Source organism: Pimephales promelas, chromosome 11 (assembly GCF_988280905.1).
Source record: "Pimephales promelas chromosome 11, fPimPro1.hap1.1, whole genome shotgun sequence".
Classification (NCBI taxonomy): domain Eukaryota; kingdom Metazoa; phylum Chordata; class Actinopteri; order Cypriniformes; family Leuciscidae; genus Pimephales; species Pimephales promelas.
The window spans coordinates 26,503,562-26,529,805 of NC_142779.1; the positions used below are offsets into that span (position 1 = coordinate 26,503,562).

A 26,244-nucleotide genomic window follows, 5' to 3' on the forward strand; every position below is an offset into this window, starting at 1 on the left:
AACGGCAAATTTTTATGCATCATAACAAAAAAAAAATGATGGCAAGCAAATGTTAGTTAGTCTGAACACTTACACAGCACTTTGTGTAAACAGGCCACTAAATTGTGAATTTGGTTTTACTGACTTGTGAGAATGTGAGAAATATTACACATACTTGTCATCACATGGAGAGAAACAAAAAAACCTACACAAAATATCTGACACCCTACATAAATAACAGTAAAAAACAGTAAAAAATTCCTGACTTTATTTTCTGTTTTATTGTTTGTAAAATTTCTAAATGTGATATTGCCATTCCTAATAAAACTACCAGTCAACTGGTGAGTAACATCAACAGCCAATTTGTTTCTAGCACTTGGTGAGTGTTAATTTTGGACTGCTAACAGGCACTTGGTGACTGTTAATTTTGGAATTGACCGTCTCTGCAGTATTGATTATTACGCAGTTGTAATGATGAGCATGGGCAGATTCAGAGCTGTGATGGCTATATTTCTCATCAGGATGTGACCTGATTGAAAGATCATCATGATAGACTGTCTTTGTCTGACTCCTGTGTGACTCACTTGCACTTGTGTCTCCAGCCCGTCTCCGGTTGGGTGTCTTAGTACTCAGCGTGTGTGTGTGTGTGTTTTGTGAGAGCCGCTGATGTTAAGCAGGACTGACGCAAGGCAGTCAGCCAGCCAGCCTCCTTAAACACACGCACACACACACAGTTACTTATGTGGAACTCTGCAACTCCTGCCTTCATATTGACATTTGGATATTTTTGCTTTAGTTTCTTTTTCCTGAAACAACTATTCTTTCATTTTTTTTTTCATTTGATGGTTATATTTTTTTTTTCTTCAGAGAAAAACTGTTGCTTTGAGGTCGCTCTTTCAAACAGTTCCAGCTGTGTTTGGAGACAACTACTAATCGTTTTATTATTTTTTTGTACAACCCATTAAAAAACATATTTAGGCATACATTTAAAGGCCTCATGAAATGTAAAATCAACATGTTCTTGACATTTACACATGTAAGAGATCACTCTACGATAAACACAAACGGCAAGTTTCAGAACTCAAAACTAAGTTTTAAATATAATTTTCAACCCTTCTCAACACCCAGATTTGAATTTAAGAGAATCCTAATGTTAACACATGTCTGTCCATCAATCACAAGAGCGAAAGTGCTGTTGGATAAAGATGACGAGTAAGACCGTCAAACTCAGACTTTGTTCTGTCAGTGGATGTAAAGAAACTGCATCTCCAAAATTTTTTGCATAGCATTCCTAAAGATCTGAGCATTACAAATGCATGGCTGAATGATCAATGACTGAAAGATAAAGTTTTCGTTTGTTCTGCACATTTCACAACAGACTTCTCAACATGCTCCCGTTTTCTCTTTTTTTTTATTGGAAGATACAGCAATGCCAAGCTTTTTGTCCTCTGAGGCACAGGTAAGTACATTTCTTTTTAATTTTACAGTGTGTTTGTAATAAACATCAAACCAGTGTTTAATTCTATTAAGACATCAGGTGTATCATTGTTTGTGTGTGGCTAATAAAATCATTACATACACAGATCAGAAATATTTACTTGAAATTGGGTTAATTTGTTTATTATGTGAGTTGATTATATTTTATTATGGTTTATGTTACCATTGTTATTATTAATGCTTCAGTGTGTAGCTTGTGTTTTACTGTTGTCGTCTTTTAAGAAATTCGTTAACAGTAATCCGTATAAATATAATGTCAGCATGTGGTTTTGCGACATGCACATAGACGAAGGAATTTCTAAACACAACAGTCTTTATTCTCAAACTAAACACTCAGGAGATCACTAGAGACAGGAATAATTAATGTAAGCCACAGATAAAGCAAACAAAAACCGATAAAGGACTGAACTAAATTGGCGGTATAAATACAGAGGGCAAGCAAAAGAACTATAGACACCGGTGTCACAGTGTGGTGCGGGGTGAATGAAGATTCAATGGCAAAAGGGTCCAAATCAAAGATTTGCTAATATAAACATAAAACAAACTGGTACAGGCAGGTTGACGGGCAGAAGATCCACAATACACAGAAAACATAAACATCAGCATACACATGAGCTAACATTCATGACGACCAACAAAGAATGAATTAACAGAGGCTAACTAAATAGACCCCTTTTGCGCCGACATCACAGTTACGTCACGGCGCTAGCTGGAGGCAAAACAAAGTGAAAACTGGAGGCGGCCAATACAAACCAGCACAGATTCAGCTACATAATAAGGAGCTTAAATTATTGTTACTACACTCTAAAAAATGCTGGGTTGTTTTAACCCAATTTTGGGTAAAATATGGACAAACCCAGCCATTGGGTAAAAAATGCCATTTAAAAATGTAACCCAATGGCTGGGTTTGTCCATATTTTACCCAAAATTGGGTTAAAATAACCCAGCATTTTTTAGAGTGTATTATTAAATGTAATCTTGTTGTGTTGTCTGGTGCAAGAATTGGCTTTCTGCACAGCTGCACTACTTCCTGAACTTAAGCCAGCTGCTTGTTTCCTGTCTGTCATTATTGGACAAATTGATTAATCCAGGTGTGCCTGACCTCAGTAGTCACGGCAACAATAATCAGACACACCTGAATTAATCAAGTTTGGCCAATAATGGCAGACAGGAAATAAGGAGCTGGCTTAAATTCAGGAAGTAGTGCAGCTGTGCATCATACACACAAGTTTTGTACAGGACCATATTGTCATGATTCTGCCATCAAGTCTTTGATTTGTCTAGTCTTGTGGCAGGATCATGGCAGACCCATGTTTTGTGTACAAGCGCATGGCCAATTGTTTGGGCCATGTGCTTGTGTTGTCTCGTTATGTTATCCCCGCCCTCTTGTTATCCCCGTCTTGTCATTATTGTCTAGTCAGTTTCACCTGTCCTCGTCATTAGTGTTCCCTTTATTATCTCCTTGTGTTTGCTGTCCTGTGTCGGTTCATTGTTTGACGTTGTGGGATTCTAGCAGTGAGTAATTCATTGAGAAAACAGTTATTCAATAGTCTGTTCGTGTCTTAGTATTGTTCCTGTCTTAATCTCAGTCTTAGTCCAGTGTTTGCTTTCCTGTCTTGTTTTGCCCCATCGTGGGTTTTGTTTTTCTGTTTTCATTGTCAATAAACCTAGTTGAGTGTTACATACTGTCTGCTATTGGGTCCATCCTTCTACCACATGACACATATAGGCATCTAAAGATTTATATGCCCTCAGTTTCTCTTTATGATCGTTTTCTCTATAAGGTAGGTGTAGAAGCTCACCCAAGGTAAGGTAACATTAATCCTGTCAGATCGTCCATGCATTGAGTGAGTGTGTAGACGGCTACGGGTCGGCCAATCTGGTTCCGTCCATTAAAGATAACTTTTGGAAATAACAATCGCGGTCCTGGACAGTGAGTGACCTTACACATTAAGGTAAAATCGGATTTTCTCCAGTCATTGTTAAAAAACAAGCTAACAATCCTTGCTAACTAGCGCTAGTGAAGCGGCCAGAGAGATCGTTCTGCCTCCATCTAAGCTCCGCCCACAAAAAATGTCACCATGTTTACCAACTGAAAAGGGGTCTATACAGAGACAAATGAACATAATGATGATGATAACGGTGACACAGATGATGATAACAAAGGACAGGCTGGTAAGTGAGGGAGTGAGTTCAGGTGTGGAGACGAGGAGGATTCTGGGAAGTGTAGTGAAGACAAAGACAGACTGGTGCAGACGAAGACTGTGACATTACACCCCCCTCCCGGTAGGCGTGTCCTTACGCCGTAGAACAGGGGTGGGAGGGTGGGCATCCTGGAGTCCATGACAGGAAGGAGGGCCGGGTGCAGCAGGACTCCAGGATGGTCCAGACGGCCATGGCGGAACAGGACTTGCAGGCGGCCTGGGTGGAGCGGGACGAGCAGGCGACCAGGGAGGAGCAGGACGAGCAGGCGGCCAAGGCGGAGCAGACGAACCCTCGGGCGTCCAGGGCGGAGCAGGCTGTGGGCATGGCCACGGCGAAGTAGTTGGACCTTCGGGTGACTGTGGCAGTGAGGACCATTCAGGCGGCCACGACGGAGAGGACCCTTCAGACGGCCACAACGAAAAGGACCCTTCGGACAGCCACGGCGGTGAAGACCCTTCGGGCGGCCACGACGGAGAAGACCCTTCGGACGGCCACGGCCGTGAAGACCCTTCGGGCGGCCGTGGACATTTAGACAGCCGGGGCGAAGACATATGCCCCCCCCAAAAAAATTACTTGGGGAGAGATAAATTATCTCTCCACGAACGCCCTCCATTAAATCCACTCTGATTCCACCCATGTCCTTCGGCCAAACAGAACAGCACCACTCTGCATGTGTGTGTGTCTAGTTCAGAGCTCTGTGATCTTCAAAAGATTCTATAACATTAGGCATTAGCCTGACCTCTAGGTTTGTTCACTGCTTTGCCTCCTGTCATTGGTGATTTATCAGCTGCCAAGTCTCTGTGGTTGTGCTAGGGTGACTGCAGGCCATTGGCTCAAAAGAACAACTTTTAGTTGAGCACTAACACTGTGGTTCTTAACTAGTGTTGCTTCAGGACCCAGGTTTTACAATGCACACCAAGTGGCCATGCAATATACTGCAGTACCAACATATTTTATCATACAAAAGAAAACATAAGTGCCTTTGAAATATTGAATATTACCTGCATATATTGCCTGTACATACAACATACAAAAATATTAATATGACACAGACTACATGGGGAATTTAACATTTTTGTTTCAAAATATCCTTGCTCCAACAGCTGTTACAGTTATGGTCTGCCGTGCGCACGGTGATAGAGTTAACAAACAAATACTTGATTCAAATAATAAACATGCAGGGGATATCCTGGAAAGCACAGGCAAAAACGCAAACCACATCAATTGAAATGATAACCGACAAGGGACTGAACAAAACAGGGAGTTTAAATACAAACCAAATGACTGACAGGTTATCGTTATATGTAACCATAGAAACAAATAAGGAGATAATCTGTAACCAAAACTGAATGGTGCAGAGATACAGGAACTAAGCAAAACTCAACAGAAGGAGGGAGGAAGGGGGCTTTGCAAGGAAGACGCAGAGCTGGAGATGAACAGGGATGAAGAGGAGTCAGTTGAGACAAACACCATGGTGGAGCCATGAAGAGCTGGGTGGAACACTGGACTGACTGATGGAGGCAGAACCAGGGTGTCTAGAGGAGCATGGTGTCATGCAAGGCGCCATCCAGCTCGTCGGGAGCAGCTGGGGTTAGGTTGCGCATGGACACCTCGACACTCAGGTCGAACAGGGGATGGAATCCCCAACCATCCGGTTTATATACAACCTACATGAACCACTGAGCCACTGCCGCCCCCCATAAACATAGAAACAAACAAGGAGATGATCAGTAGGCAAAACTGAACGGAGCAGGGACACATAAACTAAACAAAACACAGCATGAACAAAATAATAGGGATGTAACGGTACTTCATCCCAAACCAAGGTACAGATATCACGGTTTGGTGCATTCAGTCAGACAACATATACAGTCAGTCACAGGCGATCCACACTCCAATCCAGAAGGGGGCACATGTGGTAATGCAATGCTGTTTGCTAAATGGCACAACAGGAAAAAGAGCAGAAGAAGAACAACACATTGAACGCTTGAAACCAAAGTCCACTAGATCACGAAACAGAGCGAAATGGAAAATTAAAGGAGTAGTTCACTTTTAAAAAAAACTTTTGCTGATAATTTACTCATCCCCATGTCATCCAAGATGTCCATGTCAATCTTTCTCGTAAGTCAAAAAAAAAATTAAGGTTTTTGATGAAAACATTCCAGGTTTTTTCCCATATAATGGACTTCATTGGGAACCAAACGGTTCAAGCTCCAAAAGACAGTTTCAATGCAAACTGCAAACTGTTCAAAGGTCTTATCAAGCGAAACAATCGCTCATTTAAAAAAATAACAAAGTTTAAGTTTTATAAGCTCAAATGGTCGCCTTGCTCTGTTCTGTGATGTGCATTTGTGACTCCTGTTCGAACTCGTTTATCTAAATGAACCAGTAAAATCCATTATATGGAGAAAAATGCTGGAATGTTTTCATCAAAAACCTTAATATCTTTTCGACTGAAGAAAGAAAGACATGGACATCTTGGATGACATGGGGGTGAGTAAATTATCAGCAAAAGTTTTTTAGTTTTTTTTTTAAAGTGAACTACTCCTTTAAGCTTTTAATGTTTATAGTTTAAGTGGAGCAAATTGTAACACTTCTAATGCACATCTAATTTTACACAATATGCTTTTCATTTTTGTAGCTGATTGTGACCAAATTCCTTGTGGTTTTTATCAGCCCTGCAAAAAAATCCGACCTAAACAAGAGTACATTCTGTTAACTGCTTAATGCCTAGGGATGGGTACCGAAACCCGGTATTAAACGGGCCCCGGTACTGAATTTTGAAAGACCGCTGTATCGATAAGCTCGGACGTTATCGGTTCTGCTGTCGGTACTGGAGAAATTAAGTAAATACACGTAAGTTGGGCTACTATTTATTATTCCTATAAAGAAGTTATCTTGAACATGTTTCGCCAGCCATTTCTATATATAAGCTATATTTTAATTAAACCATAGTCTGTGATGCAAATTTGCAATTCGCAGTTCAGAAGAGAGAGAGAGAAGAGAGAGAGCGATCTCTCACGCAAAGCCACAGCACGCGCAACACGACAGCCCTGCTTAATGAGTGACAATGAGGACAGAACTAACATTCAACGTGGTTACACTTTAGATCTGGGATATTATTCTAATATATTTTGTATTTTGGCTTCCAAAGATTATAAAAAGAAGATATTTGAGATAAAACCGTTAAAAAAACGAGACGATCTGTCCAGCTTAACTTCCTTTACTTCACGGCACTGCGGAGCGCTGTCAGTTCTTCTTCTTCCTAAAACCCAAACGTAACCGTCAGAATCAGCACGATCAGCGATTGTTGCAAAATGCTGTCTTCTACTGTTGCAAGATAAAAAAATGGCTATTAAAAACACAAAAATCTGCGCAAGAGACGCTGTTCACAAGGCGGTGCGCGCTCCGAAAGGGACTGCCTATACTTGGGCTCGTGCGTCCTTAACTATCAAATATAGGCTACATAAAAATGTCAAAATGACCAGCTCTGAGATTCACTTAAACACAATTATGTCTTAAATGGACGTAAATAATAGGGAGAAAATGATGGTGCATCAGTCCTCATTAGATCTGCAATCGGTCTTAAAGGGGCAGCAGTCTAAACCTGCTGACGATTCAGCCATTAATGTAAATCAAACAACCAAAGCCAGAGAAAATCCCTCACAGCTTTTGAATGAGTAACTTTAGATTTAATAAGCATTATTCTATCTATGATAAACTATACAGTGCTATTTTATATTTGATTACTAGGTTTCTTTTCAGATAGAAACAATTACCTGAAAAGATGTTAGTACACCTTCCTGAAATTAAAGCACTTTGTATATAATTTGTATCTTTGATTAATTGTATTCTTGTGTTTGTACTTGTTTTTTTCTTATGCATCCTTTTTGTATAAACAAAAAAAGGCTGCACACTGCTGCATAACAAAAATATATTTTTCTTCATTTTGCTTTTTCTATTTTACATTTCAAAATATAAAGTTTAATTATGTTCTTAATTCTTAAAAAAAAAAAAAAACCACCAAAAAGAACCGATAAGAATACCGTTAAAGTACCGGATCGATAAGCGGTATCGGTAAGAGTAGTAATACCGATAAAACCTTAACGATACCCATCCCTATGCCTAATAGACTAAATGAGGCTGTACTGTACCAACTGCTCCAGGGGGGACAAAATGCCACTAAGTGTCTGTTCAAAATAAATTAAAAGAAACCTAGCATAGTGGATTTGATGCTTTTTTTTCTGGTAACACTTTAGTTTAGTTTGGCTGTTTATTATTACTTATAGAGCACATATAAATGCCTTATTCTGCATGACCTTTTTCTATATCCCTTAATCCTTAATCCTATCCCATGACTAAACTTAACAACTACCTTATTAACTATTAATAAGCAGTAATTAGTGGTTTACTGAGGCAAAAGTCATAGTTAATTGTGAGAGTTTGACCCTAAGCTAAGTGTGACCGTTTTTCTTATTTTTTTTTTACTTAACTCTCCATGATTATAGGGTTAGTTCCATTTTATCATATGCATTTAGCTTTGTTTTTCCCTGTCTGTGACCCTATTAGAATGGAAAGTTGTAAAGCATTTTTGGGCCATGACCCACAAACTGAAAACCACTGAAATAACATGTCGGCAACAAAATAACATGTATAAAACCACAACAAATAGCATGTATGTACATTCAAACACTGGCAAGCCACTTCCACAAAAAAAGCAAATATACCAAGAGAGGGGTTTTACATGTTCACACTTGCTTTGTTTGACAAAAACATTCACAAACACTCCACACAGTTACTGAAGATCCGTTCCACTTGTCCAAAAGCATTTGAAGTTTTCTGAACATGCAGATTAAAAAGGTTACCTCCTTCACCTGGCATCTGGCTTAATAAAGTCTTCATCAAATCATTTATTATAAGGTATAACGACCCTTCGAGACACACACAAAGAACTCCAATCAGAACCGAAGAGGCATTTCTCCCAATTACAGTTCCAAGGAAAAGAAAGCCTGTGTTTTTGGAGGAGAAAACAGAACGCACAGATTGCTTGTGTTTTCAAAGATCTTTTTTTTATTCAGGTCTTTAGATATGGCTAGGGTTCCTATCTTATGGTCCACTGGGGAAAAAATCACATGCCGGATTGCTTCTCAACAAGCAGCATATTGTAATATTAGGCATCATTCATGTCCGTAGCATAAACACAGCATGACAACTTATGCACCAGAGTTTAAAACGTAGTGTTCGAGGATTAGAAGAAACTTGATGCTAAACACAGATAAAAGAAAACAGAACATTCTGTGTTCCGATCACTCAGACCACTTTCAGTGGTTTTGGGCAGTGGTCAAAAAGGTGCATGGCCATATCACATTTTTAGCACAAACATTTAAGCACATGATTACACTGAAGTAGCAGCTCCTCATGTAACATTACATGAAATCATTTTGGCAAAACAGACATTTAAAAATTTGCTGACTAGGTAGATACATAACAAAAAAGAGTTTCGTAAAAAGTACCAGTAAAACACAATCGTCAGGGTCAAATTCAGTCTCCGCAGCAATGTCTAAAATTGCTAACAATGCTGAATTTGGAATAAAAAATTCTCATAGTTCTGTGTTGTCTGGAAAAAAGATTTGTTCATTTTAATGAACGAGATCGAACAAGCGATTCAGTAAAATGATCCGAACTTCCCATCACAGGGTGCCATCAAGAGACAGTCTGTCTGGGGTCAGTCTTGATAATAAATTAAAAGGTTCGCTCAGCATCCACATTTGAGTGTGGCAGGCTCAACAAAATCTGCACAACCTTTGGGCCAATTGCCCGATTTGGGCCAATTGCCCGATTTGCCAAAACGTAATTTGTACCATGAGCCTATTTTTATTGAACAATTAGCTAGCCCACATATCCCACGTCAGACAACGTTTGCAACCAGTTGAAGGCTGTACTCTCGGCACGCAGACTGATAAGGCAAGGCTACGTCACTAGTGACAAGGTACACCATTGTATTATCCGCTTACCTCGATTGTCATCCAAACTTTCAAACATACATCAGTTGGCTCCGACTCCGAACCTCTGCTCTGAAGTCTCTCGCGCAACTGACGTATATCAAGTACAAGGTTTTCAGCGTTCAAGGTTTGATGCGTGTGCGTGAGAGTGTTTACGATTTTTTACGACTTTAGATCAACTTTTTACGATCTGGTGTCTCAATCAACAACATAACAACAGTATTTGGACCCACAAAAACAGCCTGAAATGGCGAGCCCACAACTGGCAAAAGTACCATTACCTGGTCACTTGGCTGGAAAATGCAAACTTCAGCTCATCGGTCAAACATTTTATTTTATCTTGTGCTTGACTAAGATGTATAGCTAGGTGACAATGAAAAATGTTGAGACATTTCTGGTGGACGGTGTTTTCAAACGTGTTTTCAAGTCACTTGCACATGCAGTTTTGTACGCGCACCATCTGCTTCATGGACACAAAAATTGGGCTGCAAGAAAGTCATGCAAGTTTGTCTCAACGCACCAATGTTATGACAAATCTGCTCAAAGCCTGTGGGTTTTTGAGGTGAGTACCAGACTCCCAGGTCCCTCTACTGTCACACTGTAAAAAGACTCTGGGAATGGACAGACCATGTAAACTTTTGTTCACTTCAGTACAGTGCTGAGCATGAAGGATGCCTTGAGATCAATTTTAAACAACCCAAACCATAAGGGACAAAACCCGAAATTAGTCAAAGCCGCCTGTCCATCTGATCGGAAGAACCAATGCCAATATGGAGTTAGTTGACGCAAGCACAGATCAGATTTACACCAGTCAACTGCAGAATGGCAGTTTGCAAAACAGATTGGCATCTGCAAAATGTACTGTATGATGCACAACACACTTCAAAGGCCTATTAATAACCAGGAAATTCATGTTTTATGTCTCTTCTTCAATATCTATTGTGGTTGTACATCAATATCTTTAACATCAGACCAGACTCTGAGAAAAATGAGCTCCAGTTCTGCAACTGCTGATAAACACATCTTCTCTACCACTCTTTGATGAGTCATCCTCCAACTTTCATGAAAACGAAATGTTAAGTATGCACTTCCTGATGCAAACATCGATTAAATGCAATGAAATATGAGTCACGTAGACTGTTTTCCAGTAAAATGAATAAGTATCCAATTAAAACATTCTGAAACAGAATGAGAGTGACAGAAACAACACACACTTTTTTTTACCTGTTCCTTAAAAGATGCAACTAATGCAAAGTTGCAGCTAAGGCTCAAAGTACACTTCATTTGTATGCATACACTAGCATAATTTCTTCATCTGTATAGTACAAACATACATGGCCATTGTTTCTAACCATTTGCCAAGTGTACCACATTGTGCAGTGATTTTTTTTGCAATTAATTGTTCCACAAGATGGCAACACTGGTCTGGGCTACAGTTTACCCCCAGGCCATTGTTTCATGGTAAAAAGAAAAGGAAGGCACAGAGGAAGAGACGACTGGAGACTGCAACGTTGACAGCTGAACCCTGAAGTGCATGTTGTACGCATTTGATAACATTTGGCACATGCTTAAGTTAAATTTTTTTCCAGTGTTTGCGCCATTTCTCTCCAAAATATGTGATGTAAAGAGTCAATTCTCGTTCAAACTAGAGTTTTGTGCATATCTTAACCCCCTCACACATGCGCTTATGAAAGTTCAAGTCTATTGTTTTGCTCTCTAATAGTTTGTTTTTGTTGTTCCATCCTGGCTAAAAAAAATCAAGAATAAACCAACATGAACTCCATGTTGGTCCAGGCTAGTTTATGTTGGTTTGAGCTGGTATAGTGCTGGTCTAACTGCTGGACCAGAGCATAGTCATGTTGAACTCAAGCAAAATCAGTCTGGTGTAGCTGGTCCACCAGCACTCACGCTTCCCTTGCTGGGGACCAGAAAACCAATAACCAGCATCCCATAGTAGGCTCAGCATGCAAAACATAACTTATAGTGGTGACCAATAATGCTGGATATTTCAACAGGACTCTCTTCCATTTCTTTTTCAACTGTGAAACAAAGGATTTGGACAGTATTGCTACTTTGTGGACAAATTCAAGGTGCATGTGCAATCTGAGAGTACAGAGTATGTGTGGTTAGAAAAACTGATCTGTGCATGTACAGTACAGTATGCAAATACTGCTGATAATGAAATTTACATTGTAAAACTTAAAGAGTACAAGTAAAAAACAAAGTATACTTTGGGCTAAAGCATTTGGCTTGGTAACCGAATGCTAATAAAAAAAAAATTAAAGGAAATTTTTAATTTAACCATGTTTAGCTTTGTTAACATATTGTGCCACTTGCGTAACACCCGAGCTACAGGCACTGACATGGGTTAACTCTTTCCCATTTTATTAAACCTCTTGGGTTTTGCTAGCTAAGATGATTGGTTGCATCTTTTCTCAGGGATAACCATTCAAAATACAACATATGCCTTTCCAAAACATGACAATTGCTTGCCTCTCTTCGTATGACTATTCCTGGAGAAATTCCTGGCTAACAGTTTTGCAAACTCTGCCATTCCACCACTGATGGTGCAGACACAAGGTCTGTGTAGACATGAGGAGATGTTTGATATGCAGCATCTAGATCAGTGTGAGAGGCAAGTGATCACATGTTCTGCCTCCAGGAGCAGGAGTTGAGCCGAGAGGATGAAGGAGCTCTTGATGTGGGCCATCTCTGATGTGTATCCAGGGAAGGCAGGGGTATGATAGGATTTGGGCCAAAGCAAGTGTTCGTGATAGAGGCACATCTGGAAGGTTATCTGGGTGGAATAAATGCCACACTGGATCTGGGTCCAATGATCACACAAAAGTGTTTGTTTTTTTTTGTTTTTTAAATCCAGTTACACTGGAGGCAACATTACGATCACAAAGTTGCAACTCTTCATATGTTTTCCAGAAAGAGCAGCTGCACAGACTCAGCAGAAGTCTGCATTTCAAACAATGGCATATGTTAACAGAACTATGCCATTTTCAGCTTTGTTCATTGTGTTCATTTTATTTAAAAATAAATGAATCTTGAAGGCCTGATGCCATACACTGAGTATGTCTATTTTCATTTCAAACATCCAGTGAGTATTCACTGTGTCAGACAGCATAGGACGTCTGTGTTTATAATAAATCTTGTATTAGGTATAATGGTTAACAGGGACATGATTCAAGCAGTCTTTAAATGACAGGTAGTGCAATCACAGAAAGTTTGCAAGGATGTCTTACCTTCACTCGATGATCCGGACAAGTCGATAATGACAAAGACCTTCCCCTCTGGCTCCAAGTCTATCTGTAAGGACCATCCAGAAAAGAACATTATGTTTCAGCAGCATTTGATAAGCAACACTTACAAATAGATAAAAAATAGGAATTTATCACAAAAATAATAATATACATACAATAAATTAGTGTCAGTGATTTCATGCTTCATTAGATTTGCACACAACCTGAGAAAGCCTTACTTATCAGTAATGATACTAATGGAAATAAACAACCACACATGCTCAGGATTACCCGAATAAATGCTGAATATGTGGCACCAGCAGAGGAAACAGCACGGTGTCTAAGTGAACATGAGCCCTGTGAGGGTTGTGCTGATGCTGAAATGACTGATATTAGGCCCAGTTCTCCTCTCAGCAGCTAATGACAGCATAACGGCTGTTCCATCAAAACCAGATTAAAGCAGGAAATGGAGGGAGGATGTGGGGATGAGTGGAGAGATTTGTACATGCTATGAGAGTAAAGTGAGAGAGAGAAAGAGAGAGAGAGACAGTGAGGATGTGTGTGGGAGTTGGGTTAGAGGCGAGCCGTATCATGTTAGTGCAGTCAACACAGGTTTTACACAGGATGCACCAGTGCAAAGAAGAAAAAAACCTGCTGCAAGCGCACATACACGCAAAATTCACACTCCCAATACAAAAAAAAAAAAAACGCTAGTATAAAAAGTGAAATAGCTGAGATTCTTAAATATTCATTATCATGGCGAAATAGATTTCATGAGACAAAACTGTTTGTTAGCAGGCAGAATACACATCTATTACACAGTTCAAAATGTTTGGGGTCAGCAATTTTTTTTTCTTTTTTTTAAGAAGTTGCTTATGCTCACCAAGCCATTTATTTGATCAAAATACAGCAAAAAAGTAATACTGTGAAATATTATAACAATTCAAAATAATTGATTTCTACAGTATTGTAATATATTTTAAAATGCAATTTATTTAGAATGCAAATTAAAATGCAATTTATTATGCATTTTTATTAAAATGCAATTTATCAGGATAATGTTATAGTCTGTTTAGTTTGCATTGATTTCTCATTGATTGCGCCTGATTTCTCTACTCAGCAGCTGTCAGACTCCGAATGATGGTGGCAGTCGACTATCGCCGACGCCCATGAAGGCAAGCTTCCTTCCCTCCTCAGGGTAGGTTGACCCTAAGGAAGTATGCCCAGGTCGTGGAAGAAGGGAGGTTTTTATTGCCAGACGGCTTGGTCAAGAGCTACCTCATCGTGGGTCTAAACGATCATCCCCCTCTCGCTGAACGAGAAAGACTGGTCAGCCGCCCGTTCCACAGTATGGTGGACAGTCTGTCACGGAGGGAGCTGCGGGGTGCTACAAGGTCTTCATTTTCCGCTACACTTCCTGTGATGCCTGAGGGTCGTCTGTTAGCCGTTGCTACACTTGGGGACCAACCCAGTCTCGCCGTGACTCCTGAGACACCTTCCACGTCCATCAGTCTTCATGGTAAGCGTGGAAGGCACCCGTCATGGGAGTCAGCATCGGAGTCTTCCTGCCCGGAATCCTCCTCGCCTGCTGTGAGTTTCCCAGTTCCTGTAACGGTTCCTACTACACCTCCCTCTCCCACTAGTCTGGGAACCGTCTCCGCTCCGAGACCCAGGAGGAAGAAGAGGAGGAGGGGACCTTCTGGTTCTCCGTCTCTACCCCCTCCTGAGCCCGCGATGGCTCTCCAACCCACTGCTGAAGTCAGAAGTGCTGTTCCTGGCCCCGCTGCTGTAAGCGCGGCTCCGGTCGTTGCAACAGGAGACACAGTTCTTCAACCTGCTGCAGAAAGTGCCTTTTCCCAGTCGGCGTTGGGGAGATCCATTCCAGAGACTTGTACTGTGAATGTCGTCTCTGAGTCTTCTGTCATGCCTGCAGAAGAGAGAGCAGTGGCCGATTCTGCTGCAAAGGCTGTTATACAGTCCGTTTCGGCTCATCAGGAGATGCCAGTCATCATCGCTGCCAGAACCCTGTCCGAATATTAATCTCGTCTGACCAGAATTCTTGATGTCCCAGTCAGTCCTGTCTTGTCCCCAGTCCCTGTTTCAAATGCTCCGAAGAGCGTCGATCCCAGTCCAGTAACCGTGAGCGCTGATCCCAAGTCTGCTATACCGATCCCAAGCCAGCTGCAGTCTTCGCTCTTCGCTGATCCCAAGCCTGTTGCACAGAGCACTGTTCTCAAGTCATCTGCTGAGAGGTGTGATCGCAGTCCAACCTCAGTGAGCGCTGGTCCTAAGCCAGTTGCCGTAAATGCTGATCCCAGGCCAGCTGCCAAGGGCTCAGATCCCCAGTCAGCTACCTTTGACGCCTCAACTGAATTTGAAGTGAGAAGTGTCGATTCTGGATCGTCTTCCCTGATCTCGGTCCCTGTTCCAGCTCCACAATCGTCTGTTTCACCTCCTGTCTTGTGTCCCGCGCCTTCACCTGCCTTGTCCCCCGTCAGGAGTCCTGTTTCGTCATACTCTGTTTCCACTGTGTCTGAGACTGTTGCTGCTGTTAATGCAGCACCCTAGTGTGTTTCCTCGGCCACCCCTGTCACTACTAAGCCCCGGTCTGTTTCCCCGTTTGTCCCAGTCTCCGCGAGACCTCGTCTTCTCCTTGTGTGTCTCTGTCCAAGCCAGCCCAGAGTCCTCGTCCCCAGTCCTCATCCCATGGACCTAAGATCCCTTGCACATCGACCCACCCTGAACCATCCCTCACAAACTCTGGTACACTTCCTGAACATTGTGTTTCCTCCACCCCCTCTGCCCTGTATGATGTTTTTGATGTTTCACCCCAATCCTTTCATTGTTTATTTTTGTATGCCCTTATTGTTATTTGTTATGTATTGTTGGTTCTTGTCTTCGTCTCAGTCGATCTTGTTCCGTGTTTGATGTCTCCTTGAGGAGCGTCTGGAAGCCGCTCCTTAAGGTGGGGGTTCTGTCATGATTCTGCCATCATGTCTTAGATTTTTCTTGATCTTGTGGCAGGATCATGACAGACCCATGTTTTGTGTACAAGTGCATGGCCTGTTTGGGCCATGTGCTTGTGTTGTCTCGTTTGTGTCCCCGACCCCTTGTTATCCTCTTCTTGTCATTATTGTCAAGTCAGTTTCACCTGTCCTCGTCATTAGTATTCCCTATTTAATCCCCTTGTGTTTGCTGTCCTGTGTCGGTTCATTGTTTGACATGGTCATACTTTGTGTTTGTATCAATCCGTGAGTAACCTGTTGAGAGTCTTTTCTACAAGAAGAGTTTGTTCCTGTCTTAGTTTATAGCCATAGTCTAGTGTGTTCTACCCTGTCTTGTTTTGCCCCATCATGGGTTTTGCTTTCTGTTTTTGTCCTTAAATAAACCCCTTTTTGAATCAGTTGCTGTCAGCTATTGGGTTCATCAGTCACCCTCATAACACCACTGACTTTACACTAAGTTTTTCTGGTCAGTGGCGGAATTGTTTTCTGGAACTGCAAAATAGCACTATGGAATGTTTGCACCGAAACACGCCTCCTTTTTGCGCCGACCCGCCCAGGGAGTGCAAGTTAATTTCCTAGATTGCCAATGTGCGTCTGAGGAGGGAAAAGCCCACTTTGCACGGGTGCAAAATAGGAATTATCCATGCGTTAGTGTACAAATTTGCGCCGGGTGCAAGATAGGGCCCTAAGTCTTCAGTTTCCTCTGTTTATTGTTCCGTGTCATCTTTATGTGATTGTTACTTTCTCTCTGCTGTGTATTTTAGATCGTTGAATTAATAATAGTGTCGTATCCTTCTTCGTGTGATTTAGTACAGCCACCAATAGTGACAGTGATGGCATTTACAGAATTTTCCAGTCTTTAGTGTCATATGATGCTTCAGAAATCAGTCTAATATACTGATGTGCTGCTCAAGAAACATTTCTTATTATTAATGTTGAAAAGTTGTTCTGCTTTACATTTTTGTGGAAAATGTTTAAAAGAACAGCATCTGAAATAGAAATCTTTTGTACAGTATTATGTCTTTACTGTCACTTCTAATCAATTTAATATATTCTTGCTGAATTTCTTTAAGAATGTATATATATATATATATATATATATATATATATATATATACAGTATATCTCATGAAATGTAAATAAACTTGTTTTGATGAATTGATTCAAACTACTAATTTTATTATTCATTTGCACCATCACTCACAAATGTTCACAAAACTGAAAAATAATAAAATATTTTAGTGAAAATTGTGTGACCAAATTTTGTGGTGTATGATTTGTTTAACTATATTGTTACATTGTTACAATTTTGAATTTAATGGATGTATGGTATGGTTCTCCTCCAATTGGGAAGGACAGGCAATATCAATCTTTTCATCTGCTAACTAAATATAAAAGTAAATAAGCCCTTCCACTCTACTTTGGTACAAGAGTAGATGATATCCATAACTTGTATAATAACATATGCATAATAACTTGTTTTAATCAACATCAAGATTTTAATCAAAGTAGTTACTTTTGTTCAGCACTGGAACTACAAAAGAAAATAAATTCTAGATTTCAAACAGCATTTTTAGCAATCTATTTGTCTTCACTGGTCTATTTTCAAATAACCCTGTGTTGTGAAATGCATTTAATGTTGAGTAAGCGATTCCTGAGAAATGCTGTTGAAAGCTGATTGGTAAAGAATGGTTTTAGTTGAAAACGTTGTCGTGTAAATGCCCCCTTAATATGAGAACATAAAAACCATATAACACAAATCATCAAATTGTTTTTAGTCATTGTAAGTGTATAATAGTAGATAATATCACCCTGAAGGTAATTTCTGCTTCCCAAAAGTATTTCATATCAACTACCCAAAAGCTGTTTGCAGAATTAGTGAATATTCAAATCAAACATTAATTTTACAAAGCATAACTTGCCTTTGAACGCCCTAAGGCTACCGTGGGGTTTCTTCACTCCTTGCATGATAAAGGATGAATGAATCAGGATTTTACAAAATCCATATTGGACGCCCTCTAGAACATCCATGATGCAGTGATTTACTGGCCTTTAGAATAGTTTGTTATCCCAAAATGACCTTGTGACCTTCTCCCTGCCTCCCACTTCCTGTGATGTCATGCTAAAGCTGATCTCTGAATGCTTTTTGTCTTGCAGGTGTGACGACACAATAAATATAGCAGCTAGTTGAATCAGGAAAGGAGAATAAGTGAATGCTTAAGTCTGGAAATATTGTGTGTATATATGTTTTGCACACATGTGTCTATGTGCAAGCTATGTGCAAGCATATACACAAGGGTGAAAACCTAAATATTTGTCTTCAGATCACTCTTTAGTGTGCTGCTGAGGAAATGGGACATCTGCACATTCCATAAATGCAGGTCAAGAAATATACGCTTGATCATAAATAAGATTCAATGTTGACTTTTTTGGATGCATGAGAGGAATAAGTGATTAGATCAACTGATATCGGTGTGCAAAATCTGTGCATGAAATCCGTTCTGGCGATCCTCTGGTTTAGAGGTTGGTTGACGCCATCCTTAATATTTACATCTGAGCAGATAAAATTTGCGGTTATGGTAAAGGGTGTGACATTTACCGAACATGCGGTGCCAACCACAACACACTGGGCCAGCTAAACCAATGTATTTCAGAACGAAGGGCTTCCTTGAAACAGGAACTAACCATAGACAGTATAAGAAATGGACCGTCTCATTGGAGACAAGTGAAGCCCGTTTTTGGCTATTTTTTAGCACTTCCGTTCCTGACGCGCAGACTAAAACAGAGCTTGACGACGTACAGTAGATGTGACGAGAGCATCCCGTCTGTCTTCTAGTGGCTGTGGCATGAGAAATCTGAATCATTCCCTTCCTAAACATGCAGAGGCGGGGAGTTTAAGTAGGAGCTGTCCATGAGCTAGGAGCAGGAGAAACTTTTGCTAGGTATTCTGATTCATTATTTTGTCATTTTGCCTTCACGTTTCCCCGATTGCCTGCGAGCTTCTCCTCCTGTCCATACGGTATTCTCTCTACTGTGCGACAGAGAGTCGCATGGGTATGATGCAATCGTTAGCCTACTTTTACAAAAAACTGCTTCTACGGGGCCATAACATAAGCTACAAGGAAGTGGAGCATTTTATACATTGTCGTGTTTCTTTATAAATAAATAAAGGACAAATGGGGTCTTCAAACGCCTCAGATGTAAAGTTATTCGCTGTCAAAGTGATGCCAAAATGAATGGGAGTCAATGGAAATGCTAACGCAAGTGAAGTTCTGCTACAAGATGGCAGCTCCCGCGAGGCTTCAACTTCTGGTCGATGGATTACCCCCTTGGAACTAACGAAGCATTGAGCAAGTTAGGGGAGAGAGGTTCAGTAATAAGGTAAAATATATGTAAAAATATTTATTTTTTAAAAAATTAAGCATAAAAAGCACATTCTAGTACACCACATTAAAAAACTGTAAACTATTCCCAGAATTTCCTGCAACTTCAGAATTCCCTACACTTTACATTTGAAGCTATTTCCTTTAAATAAATACGTAAGTTTTGCTTAATAGATTTTGTTATCAGTTATATACATTTGGGTCATCTTCTGTTGTTTAATGAATGTTTATTGCATTGTAACTGAAACCTGCCGGCCCAGACAGTTTCTAAAAACATTGTTAAAATAGTCCAAGTGACTAAAGTGGCTCAACCTTAAGTTTATCGAGCGACGACTATTGGACACTATTAGACTATTGGTATATTGGACACTTGGAGTATTTTAACAATGTTTTTACTAACTTTCTGGACCAGAAGGTTTCAATTATAACAGAAGCCTATGGAGGAGTGAGACTCTCTCAGATTTAATCAAAAATATCTTAATTTGTGTTCAACGATGAAGGAAAGTCTTATGGGGTTGGAACAACATGAGGGTGAGTAATTTAAGGTGAGAACACCCATTTGCATTGGGTGTTCAACTCCATACTGTCCTATTGGCAGAGGAACTGTGTGAGGTGGAGACGTGACATGTGTGTTTAACACCATCCAGATGTTGCCTTATTACATATACAGTAAATATTTTTTAGTATACTGTGGCAAGTAGGACAAGGTTGAGGGACGTGAGAGAATGGCGCGAGACCGGTGCTTCTCTCCGGGTGTCGTTGATCACTAAATCACGCCACCGGCCTCGCATCGTTCTCTCACGTCCCTTGACCTCGTCCTGCTCGCCACATATACAAATGTAAACATTTCTATCAGCTTATTTTTGACACTCAGTGACACATGCAAACATCCTCACCAAAATGAAATTGCTCAGCTGGATTCAATGCAGGCACTTTCATCTCATCTGTCTCCACACGGCCACACAATATGTTTACTACGTACATATCCTCTTAAAAATCTCTTTGTCTCTCATTGACAGCAAAATAATTTCTCCATGACAGCAAAGTGAATGAAAAGAGAGCAAATTGAGACTTTTTCTTAAATCTCCTGCTTCTCTGGAATGACCTAACCTCATATGTTTTCTCAAGAGTGGCAGACGCACTTCAGATTGTGTTCAGATTTGCGAAGATACCAAAGTCGGCATGCAAAAGTCAAGAGATCTCAAAATGTACTTTTTATTGTAATGAGACTTGTTTGACCTACTTAGGCTGTTTACAAATGTATTAAGATGCATTTTGGTCAATCGGCTCAAAAGTAGACAACTCTAAATACAGGTGTAAACAGGGTCTAAAACATTTTGAGCTTGTCTACTTTCGAACACTTCCAGAGGTAGTCGAAAACGCATTGACCGCATTGCTTTCGTAGTGTAAACGCTCATGTGGTCACATGTGGTCAAACAGCTGCAAAAGTCTTATATGTAATTTTAGAAATACGTACAAATGATTTTGAAATATGGTTAAAGTATACAGCTGAATGTTACTGGCAAGCATTTATGGTAAAACTAAAACATGCTTTAATTTTTTTTCTATTTCTACTCAAATTTTCATGTAACGCATTGAAATCTATGTGAAATTATTTAGAATATGTACATTTTAAATGTAATATTGACATAATAACAGTTAAAATGATAATGAAGTACTTTGCATTTGATTTAGTATTTTAGTCAACACATCAAAATAAGTGTACTTTCTTAAAAAGCACAACAAAAGATACGAAGTAACATTACTGTACTGAACGTGTCTAATAAACAATATGATTGTAATGGGATGAGTGACATTAGACAGTAGATTTAGTACATAAAATAAAAGTTACATCCTAAAGCACCAATTTTTTGTTGTCCTGGAACAGTTTTTTGTATTCATTTCATGACTCATAAGCTGTAGTTTACCTTGTTATTTCATTAAAGTTTACCATTATTTCAGCATATCTGAAAACTTGTAATTTATCACAATAAAAATAGCAAAGGTCTCTCCATAATTCAAACGCTCTGCTGACGTTGATCCTTGTTTTCGATCCGATTCACGTTTGACCTGACGAACTTCAGCAGATACATTTTTGTTTTGTTTTGTTTTTTATATTTATGTGGGGTTTGTGTTGGAGTGTGTGTCGTGCTGGAGGCAGGCGCTTTTTGGTGTTATCAGACTCATGTCGTTCGCTGCAGTGCCGTCGCATAGACTGTATAAAAGGAGAGAGGCTCGGGAGCGCGCAAGCATGTCACATCCGATGGATACGATGCTATGGAAGTATAAGCAAAACCCCTTCACACATAGGCAATAAAAAAAGGATTCATTTTAGAAGAAAAGTGACATATAGCACCTTTAAAACATAATGACTTGATTGTACTTTAAGGTAAAACTTAATTATTAATAAAAAGTCCAGTGTTTGTGTTGTTTTAAGTCAAGAAAGTGTGCTCTCTTTAAGTATAATTAATTGGTCTTTATTTCAGTAATATTATATTATCCGCAAGTACAGTTAAAAAAAAAACTATATATACTTGTAATATTTGAAGTACACTATAAGTGTATATTCAATAAAATAATGCACATTCTTTTTGAAAAGGTATTACACAGTTGGGTGTGTGTGTGTGTGTGTGTGTGTGTGTGTGTGTGTGGACTGATAACGGACAACATAGAAACAAAGAGGGTGTTTATTTCATCTCTGTCAAACATTAATATATAGAGACAGCTGGAGGAACGGTCACTTTGGCCTCGACCCTAGACACACAACCTCTGACCATGTTTCAGACTCAACCTCCTCCCTCCAGTTCTCTGAGCCCTCATATTCAAAAATAAATATCACACTTAAAAGGGAAGTATTTATAATGTTATAGTTAAAGTATATAATGCTGACCAATGTCAAAAGCATCACCAGTCACCGCATCAGTTGAGCGATCTTTCTCCGTTTTCAAGCGCATCAAAAGGTATACAACTGGACAAACACAACTGCTCATTCATCCTAAGCAGGACGCACAACTGCATGAGGAGGTCATTGAACGTTTCATCAGAAATGAACGGAGGATGTATTTTATTTACAAGTAATGAATGAGTGTTAGGCCGGTGACACACTGGCTGCGTGGTGTGAGCGTGGCGTTTATGTTGCGTGTCAGCTGTGTCGCGTTTTCTGTGTCTTTGCACACCAGAAACGTGTCTGACGCGGCGCTGCTGCTAGGTTATTTCATAGGTGACTACACTAATGTTAAGCATAAATATAAAGCCTACTGATAAAGACACTGTCAGCACTATTGACAGCAAAATTGACGAATACTTTGTTCTGTATTGACAGGACAAAATTCGAAAATTGATAATTATTTATTTATTTATTTATTTATAAATTATATTTGTAGGCCTATCTGAATTTATGTCAAAACCTAGACTTTCAACCATCAAAATGAAATTTATAAATATGTATTCGTGTACAAAATAAATAACATATAAACAACTTATAACAACCTATTCTATTTTGCCTGGAAACGCTTCAAACATGCTTGCGTGTCGCGTGAAAAATAGGCGTCGTTTCTATCTCTAGCATGTACGCGTTCGGGTGTGTGCGTGTGTGTGTTGTGATGATCGTTACTGAAGGCCCTGACTGGGACCCCACGGTATGCAACTGATCATGAATGAATCAGCCGTTTCAACGAATCGGATGAATGTGTGACTCAATGGTTGCATCCGAAATCGCATACTTTCCTACTATATAGTAGGTGAAAAACAGTAAGTGACAAATGAAGTATGTCCGAATTAATAGTACTCATTAAAGTACCCGTACAATAGTTCTGGCGAGATTGGCATACGTCAATGTCAACGTCAATGTTTTGTCAATGTCAGTGAAGCGACGCAACATGGCGAATGTCCAGATTACATTAATACTGCACACACTTCATAATGTATAGTACCTATCAAGATTTTGGACACAACCAATGACTCACTCATTAAGAGTGACTTGCTGCCACCTACTGGCAGTTTTAGTTTCATATTTATATTAATTTTTCAAAACAATGTTTAAAACATAAATCTGAAATGTAACTTTACCTGTAGGTTAAACAGAGTATGTCATAGATCAAAAGATCTAAAGTGGCAGTTTCTATGCCACCTCTGCATTGCTAAGAGATTTTTTCATTACGGGTTTAATTTGATTGGTAACAGCACTATAGTGTCTTTTAGTTCTAATTTAATTTATTGATTAAGAGTAAGAATCTGACATTAAAAAAAACGCATGCATTTAATCAGGTTAAAAAAAGAATTGGCCGAAATGCGCATAAACGATAAAAATCTATTTAAACTTGTGAACAAACCACACAGAAAGATATTTAAAGCTTTTGGAGTCAGCTGTCCACAGCAGTCCTATCTGAAGGTGCCAATGACAAAATATTCTCTTAATTATGATTATCAACAAAATATTGAAATAGAATTGTCCTCAAAATTGCACACCCTTACTGTTGTGTTGATGTGATTGTGAGGAAAGAACATGGGGAATAATGAAAGATGAAAAGAGAGAAAGCAAGTGCAGGTGAAAGAGGACAGCTGTCCAGGCAGAACACAGGGGCATGTTGTGTTTTATCTCTCGGATGACAGTGTGTTTAGCTGCTTGTGTTCATATGAGGGGTGACGCACACCAGATCCCTCAAGCTAATTGAGACTCCACTGAAACACAAACATACACATAAACCTGGACAGAGAGAAATAATATCCCTGCGATAACTAAATATTTTCATTTTCAAGTCTCTAAATACGAAACGCATTATGCAGCAGTTAAATGTCCACAGTGTTTGTTTCAGGGCCTTTAGCATCGATCATAAGAACGGCTGAAATATTTGAGTTTCAATTGGGTAATAAACAGGTTTAATGCTGCCAAGTTATGATCGATTGTAGTTAAGAGATGAACGCACATGAAAGCCATGTTTACCGTGTTAAAAAGTAGCCTATTTTCTTTGAGTCCTGAGGCTCTTAACTTTCCGAGTTGGACTGCGCAGTTTATAAACCTGTGCTACTGAAAACATTTCCGATAACTGTGTGACGCAGCTCAGAAATGATAAAATACCAAGATAAATCATTGATTGCACGTATTTTTCTCTTCATTTTGTTCCATTAGAGTAAGAGATTGTCATTTCCCAACAGATTCATTTTGTTCCGACCAAAATTGCTTGAAAGCACATTACAAAAGTGAGATCTTCTGAAAAGGATGTGAAGTCAGCATAAGTGCTGCGTTATTAAGGTTGCCTCATGTACCACTTTTGAAAAATCCCCATATTTATTAATGCGCATTAGGAATTTTCTCAGATGGACACTGAAATTTGTGCAGGTGCCCATAAAGATTGTTCATTTGCACTTGGTCTAGTCTTGCCCACAAGATAAACCTCATTATGAGCCATATAACTTGCCATCTACCATTGGAAAATTAAAATAAAATAAATAATATATAAAAAGACAATAATAATATGATAAATGGCACAAAATGTCAATTCATTACACTAGTGCTGCTGGGATGACATAATTTTGTAGGGAAAATCCTGTAAAAGAATGATTACTTCCGGTTCTGTCGTCCTGAAGTCAATAGGTTCAATAGGATTTTTGGTAAAGTGCCTACAATAAGGTCTGTGTTGATCGACGGCTCGAGATATTTTCACATTTTATTCTGACATTAAATACATGAATGATATCCCACTTGAGATTTTTAGTTTTGTTTTGTTAGTTAACAGTTTCTAAATGGGACAAAAGAGGTTGTCGGGGACATTTGACATCATCACAAAGATTAGGTGAACTCTACTTTTACAGCTGCTTTGTGTTTATAATCATGCCCATGCAAACTACTACCGTACAACTGCCAAGAGCTGAGCTGTAAGTGTAGTGACCCAGCGAGTCCCTTCGTAGCCTGTACAGACCTAGTGTACGGCATAGTTGTAAAAGCTGTATACCGTTAAGCTTGTCAAAACTCTTTCTAGCAGGACACTTAGGGAGGGGGATGCAGGTGCTTCCACGTAAGTGTTTGTCTCCCTGGGTGTCCATAGTGTCAGGCTGTCATTTCTGTCCCCTGTTCGAGTGTTCAAGTCCCCACAGATCAATACGTTTCCCAAGGTTTTAAAATAGTTAATTTCCTCCTCAAGAATAGAGAAAATATCTGGGTTGTAGTAGGGGGATTCTTTTCTGCAAACTACTATTACTCATGTAATAGTATATATAACGTGTCATAAATATCTTTTTAGAGATGGCTGATTTCAAATCACAAATTTGCAAGTCATGCAACTACTCCTGATGTAGAATAGTAATGGATTTTTCCAGGTATAATGAAAACAGTGCAAACTTGTAGTCCCATCCAAAACTCACAACAGGGTGAGCCAGAAGTTGGACAAACACACTGATAATTTGACAGTTCCACGTCGTCTCCGCTCTTATTTTGTCAAGGAAGAACTACGGGTGAGCTGCAATGAAGCACACAATGACATAAAGCAACTAGAACAAACTTTAAATACAAACTTTAAATACAAGTATAGGCTAATGATTAAAACACAAATATCCTGATATAGTATTAACTCTACTTTGATCAATGTGGGCAGGCTTTATGATCACAGAAGCTGCTGAGTAAGGGTGTAACAATACCCTCGTGTCACGATTCGATACATATCACGATACTGAACTCACGATACGATATTATTGCGATACTCCAAGACATATGGTAAAAGGTAAACAAAAAATGTACTGTTGATTAAATTGCTAAATTTGATATTACATTGTGGGTTTAAATGAATTGGACTGGTTGCTTGTAACCCAAGGACAATGATGACACCACAATAAAAATATTCGGGATTCTGAAGCTGAAAATACAGAATTATTTTAGATGAATATGCTTGCACTCTGTCACTGACTAGATATATTTAAATTAAATGTCAGG

The 26,244-nt window shown here is 39.5% G+C and overlaps 1 protein-coding gene across 4 annotated transcripts in view; it reads right to left on the reverse strand.

Moving 5' to 3' along the window:
• The window catches only part of prkceb (protein kinase C, epsilon b), a 142,817-nt gene that overhangs the window by 89,989 nt on the left and 26,584 nt on the right, over positions 1 to 26,244 (reverse strand). For all 4 annotated transcript variants that reach the window (XM_089117238.1, XM_089117237.1, XM_089117236.1 and 1 more), the window contains exon 2: positions 12,935 to 12,998. In XM_089117238.1, coding sequence (XP_088973364.1) covers positions 12,935 to 12,998 — 64 coding nt within the window. The remainder of the gene's footprint in view (positions 1 to 12,934; positions 12,999 to 26,244) is intronic.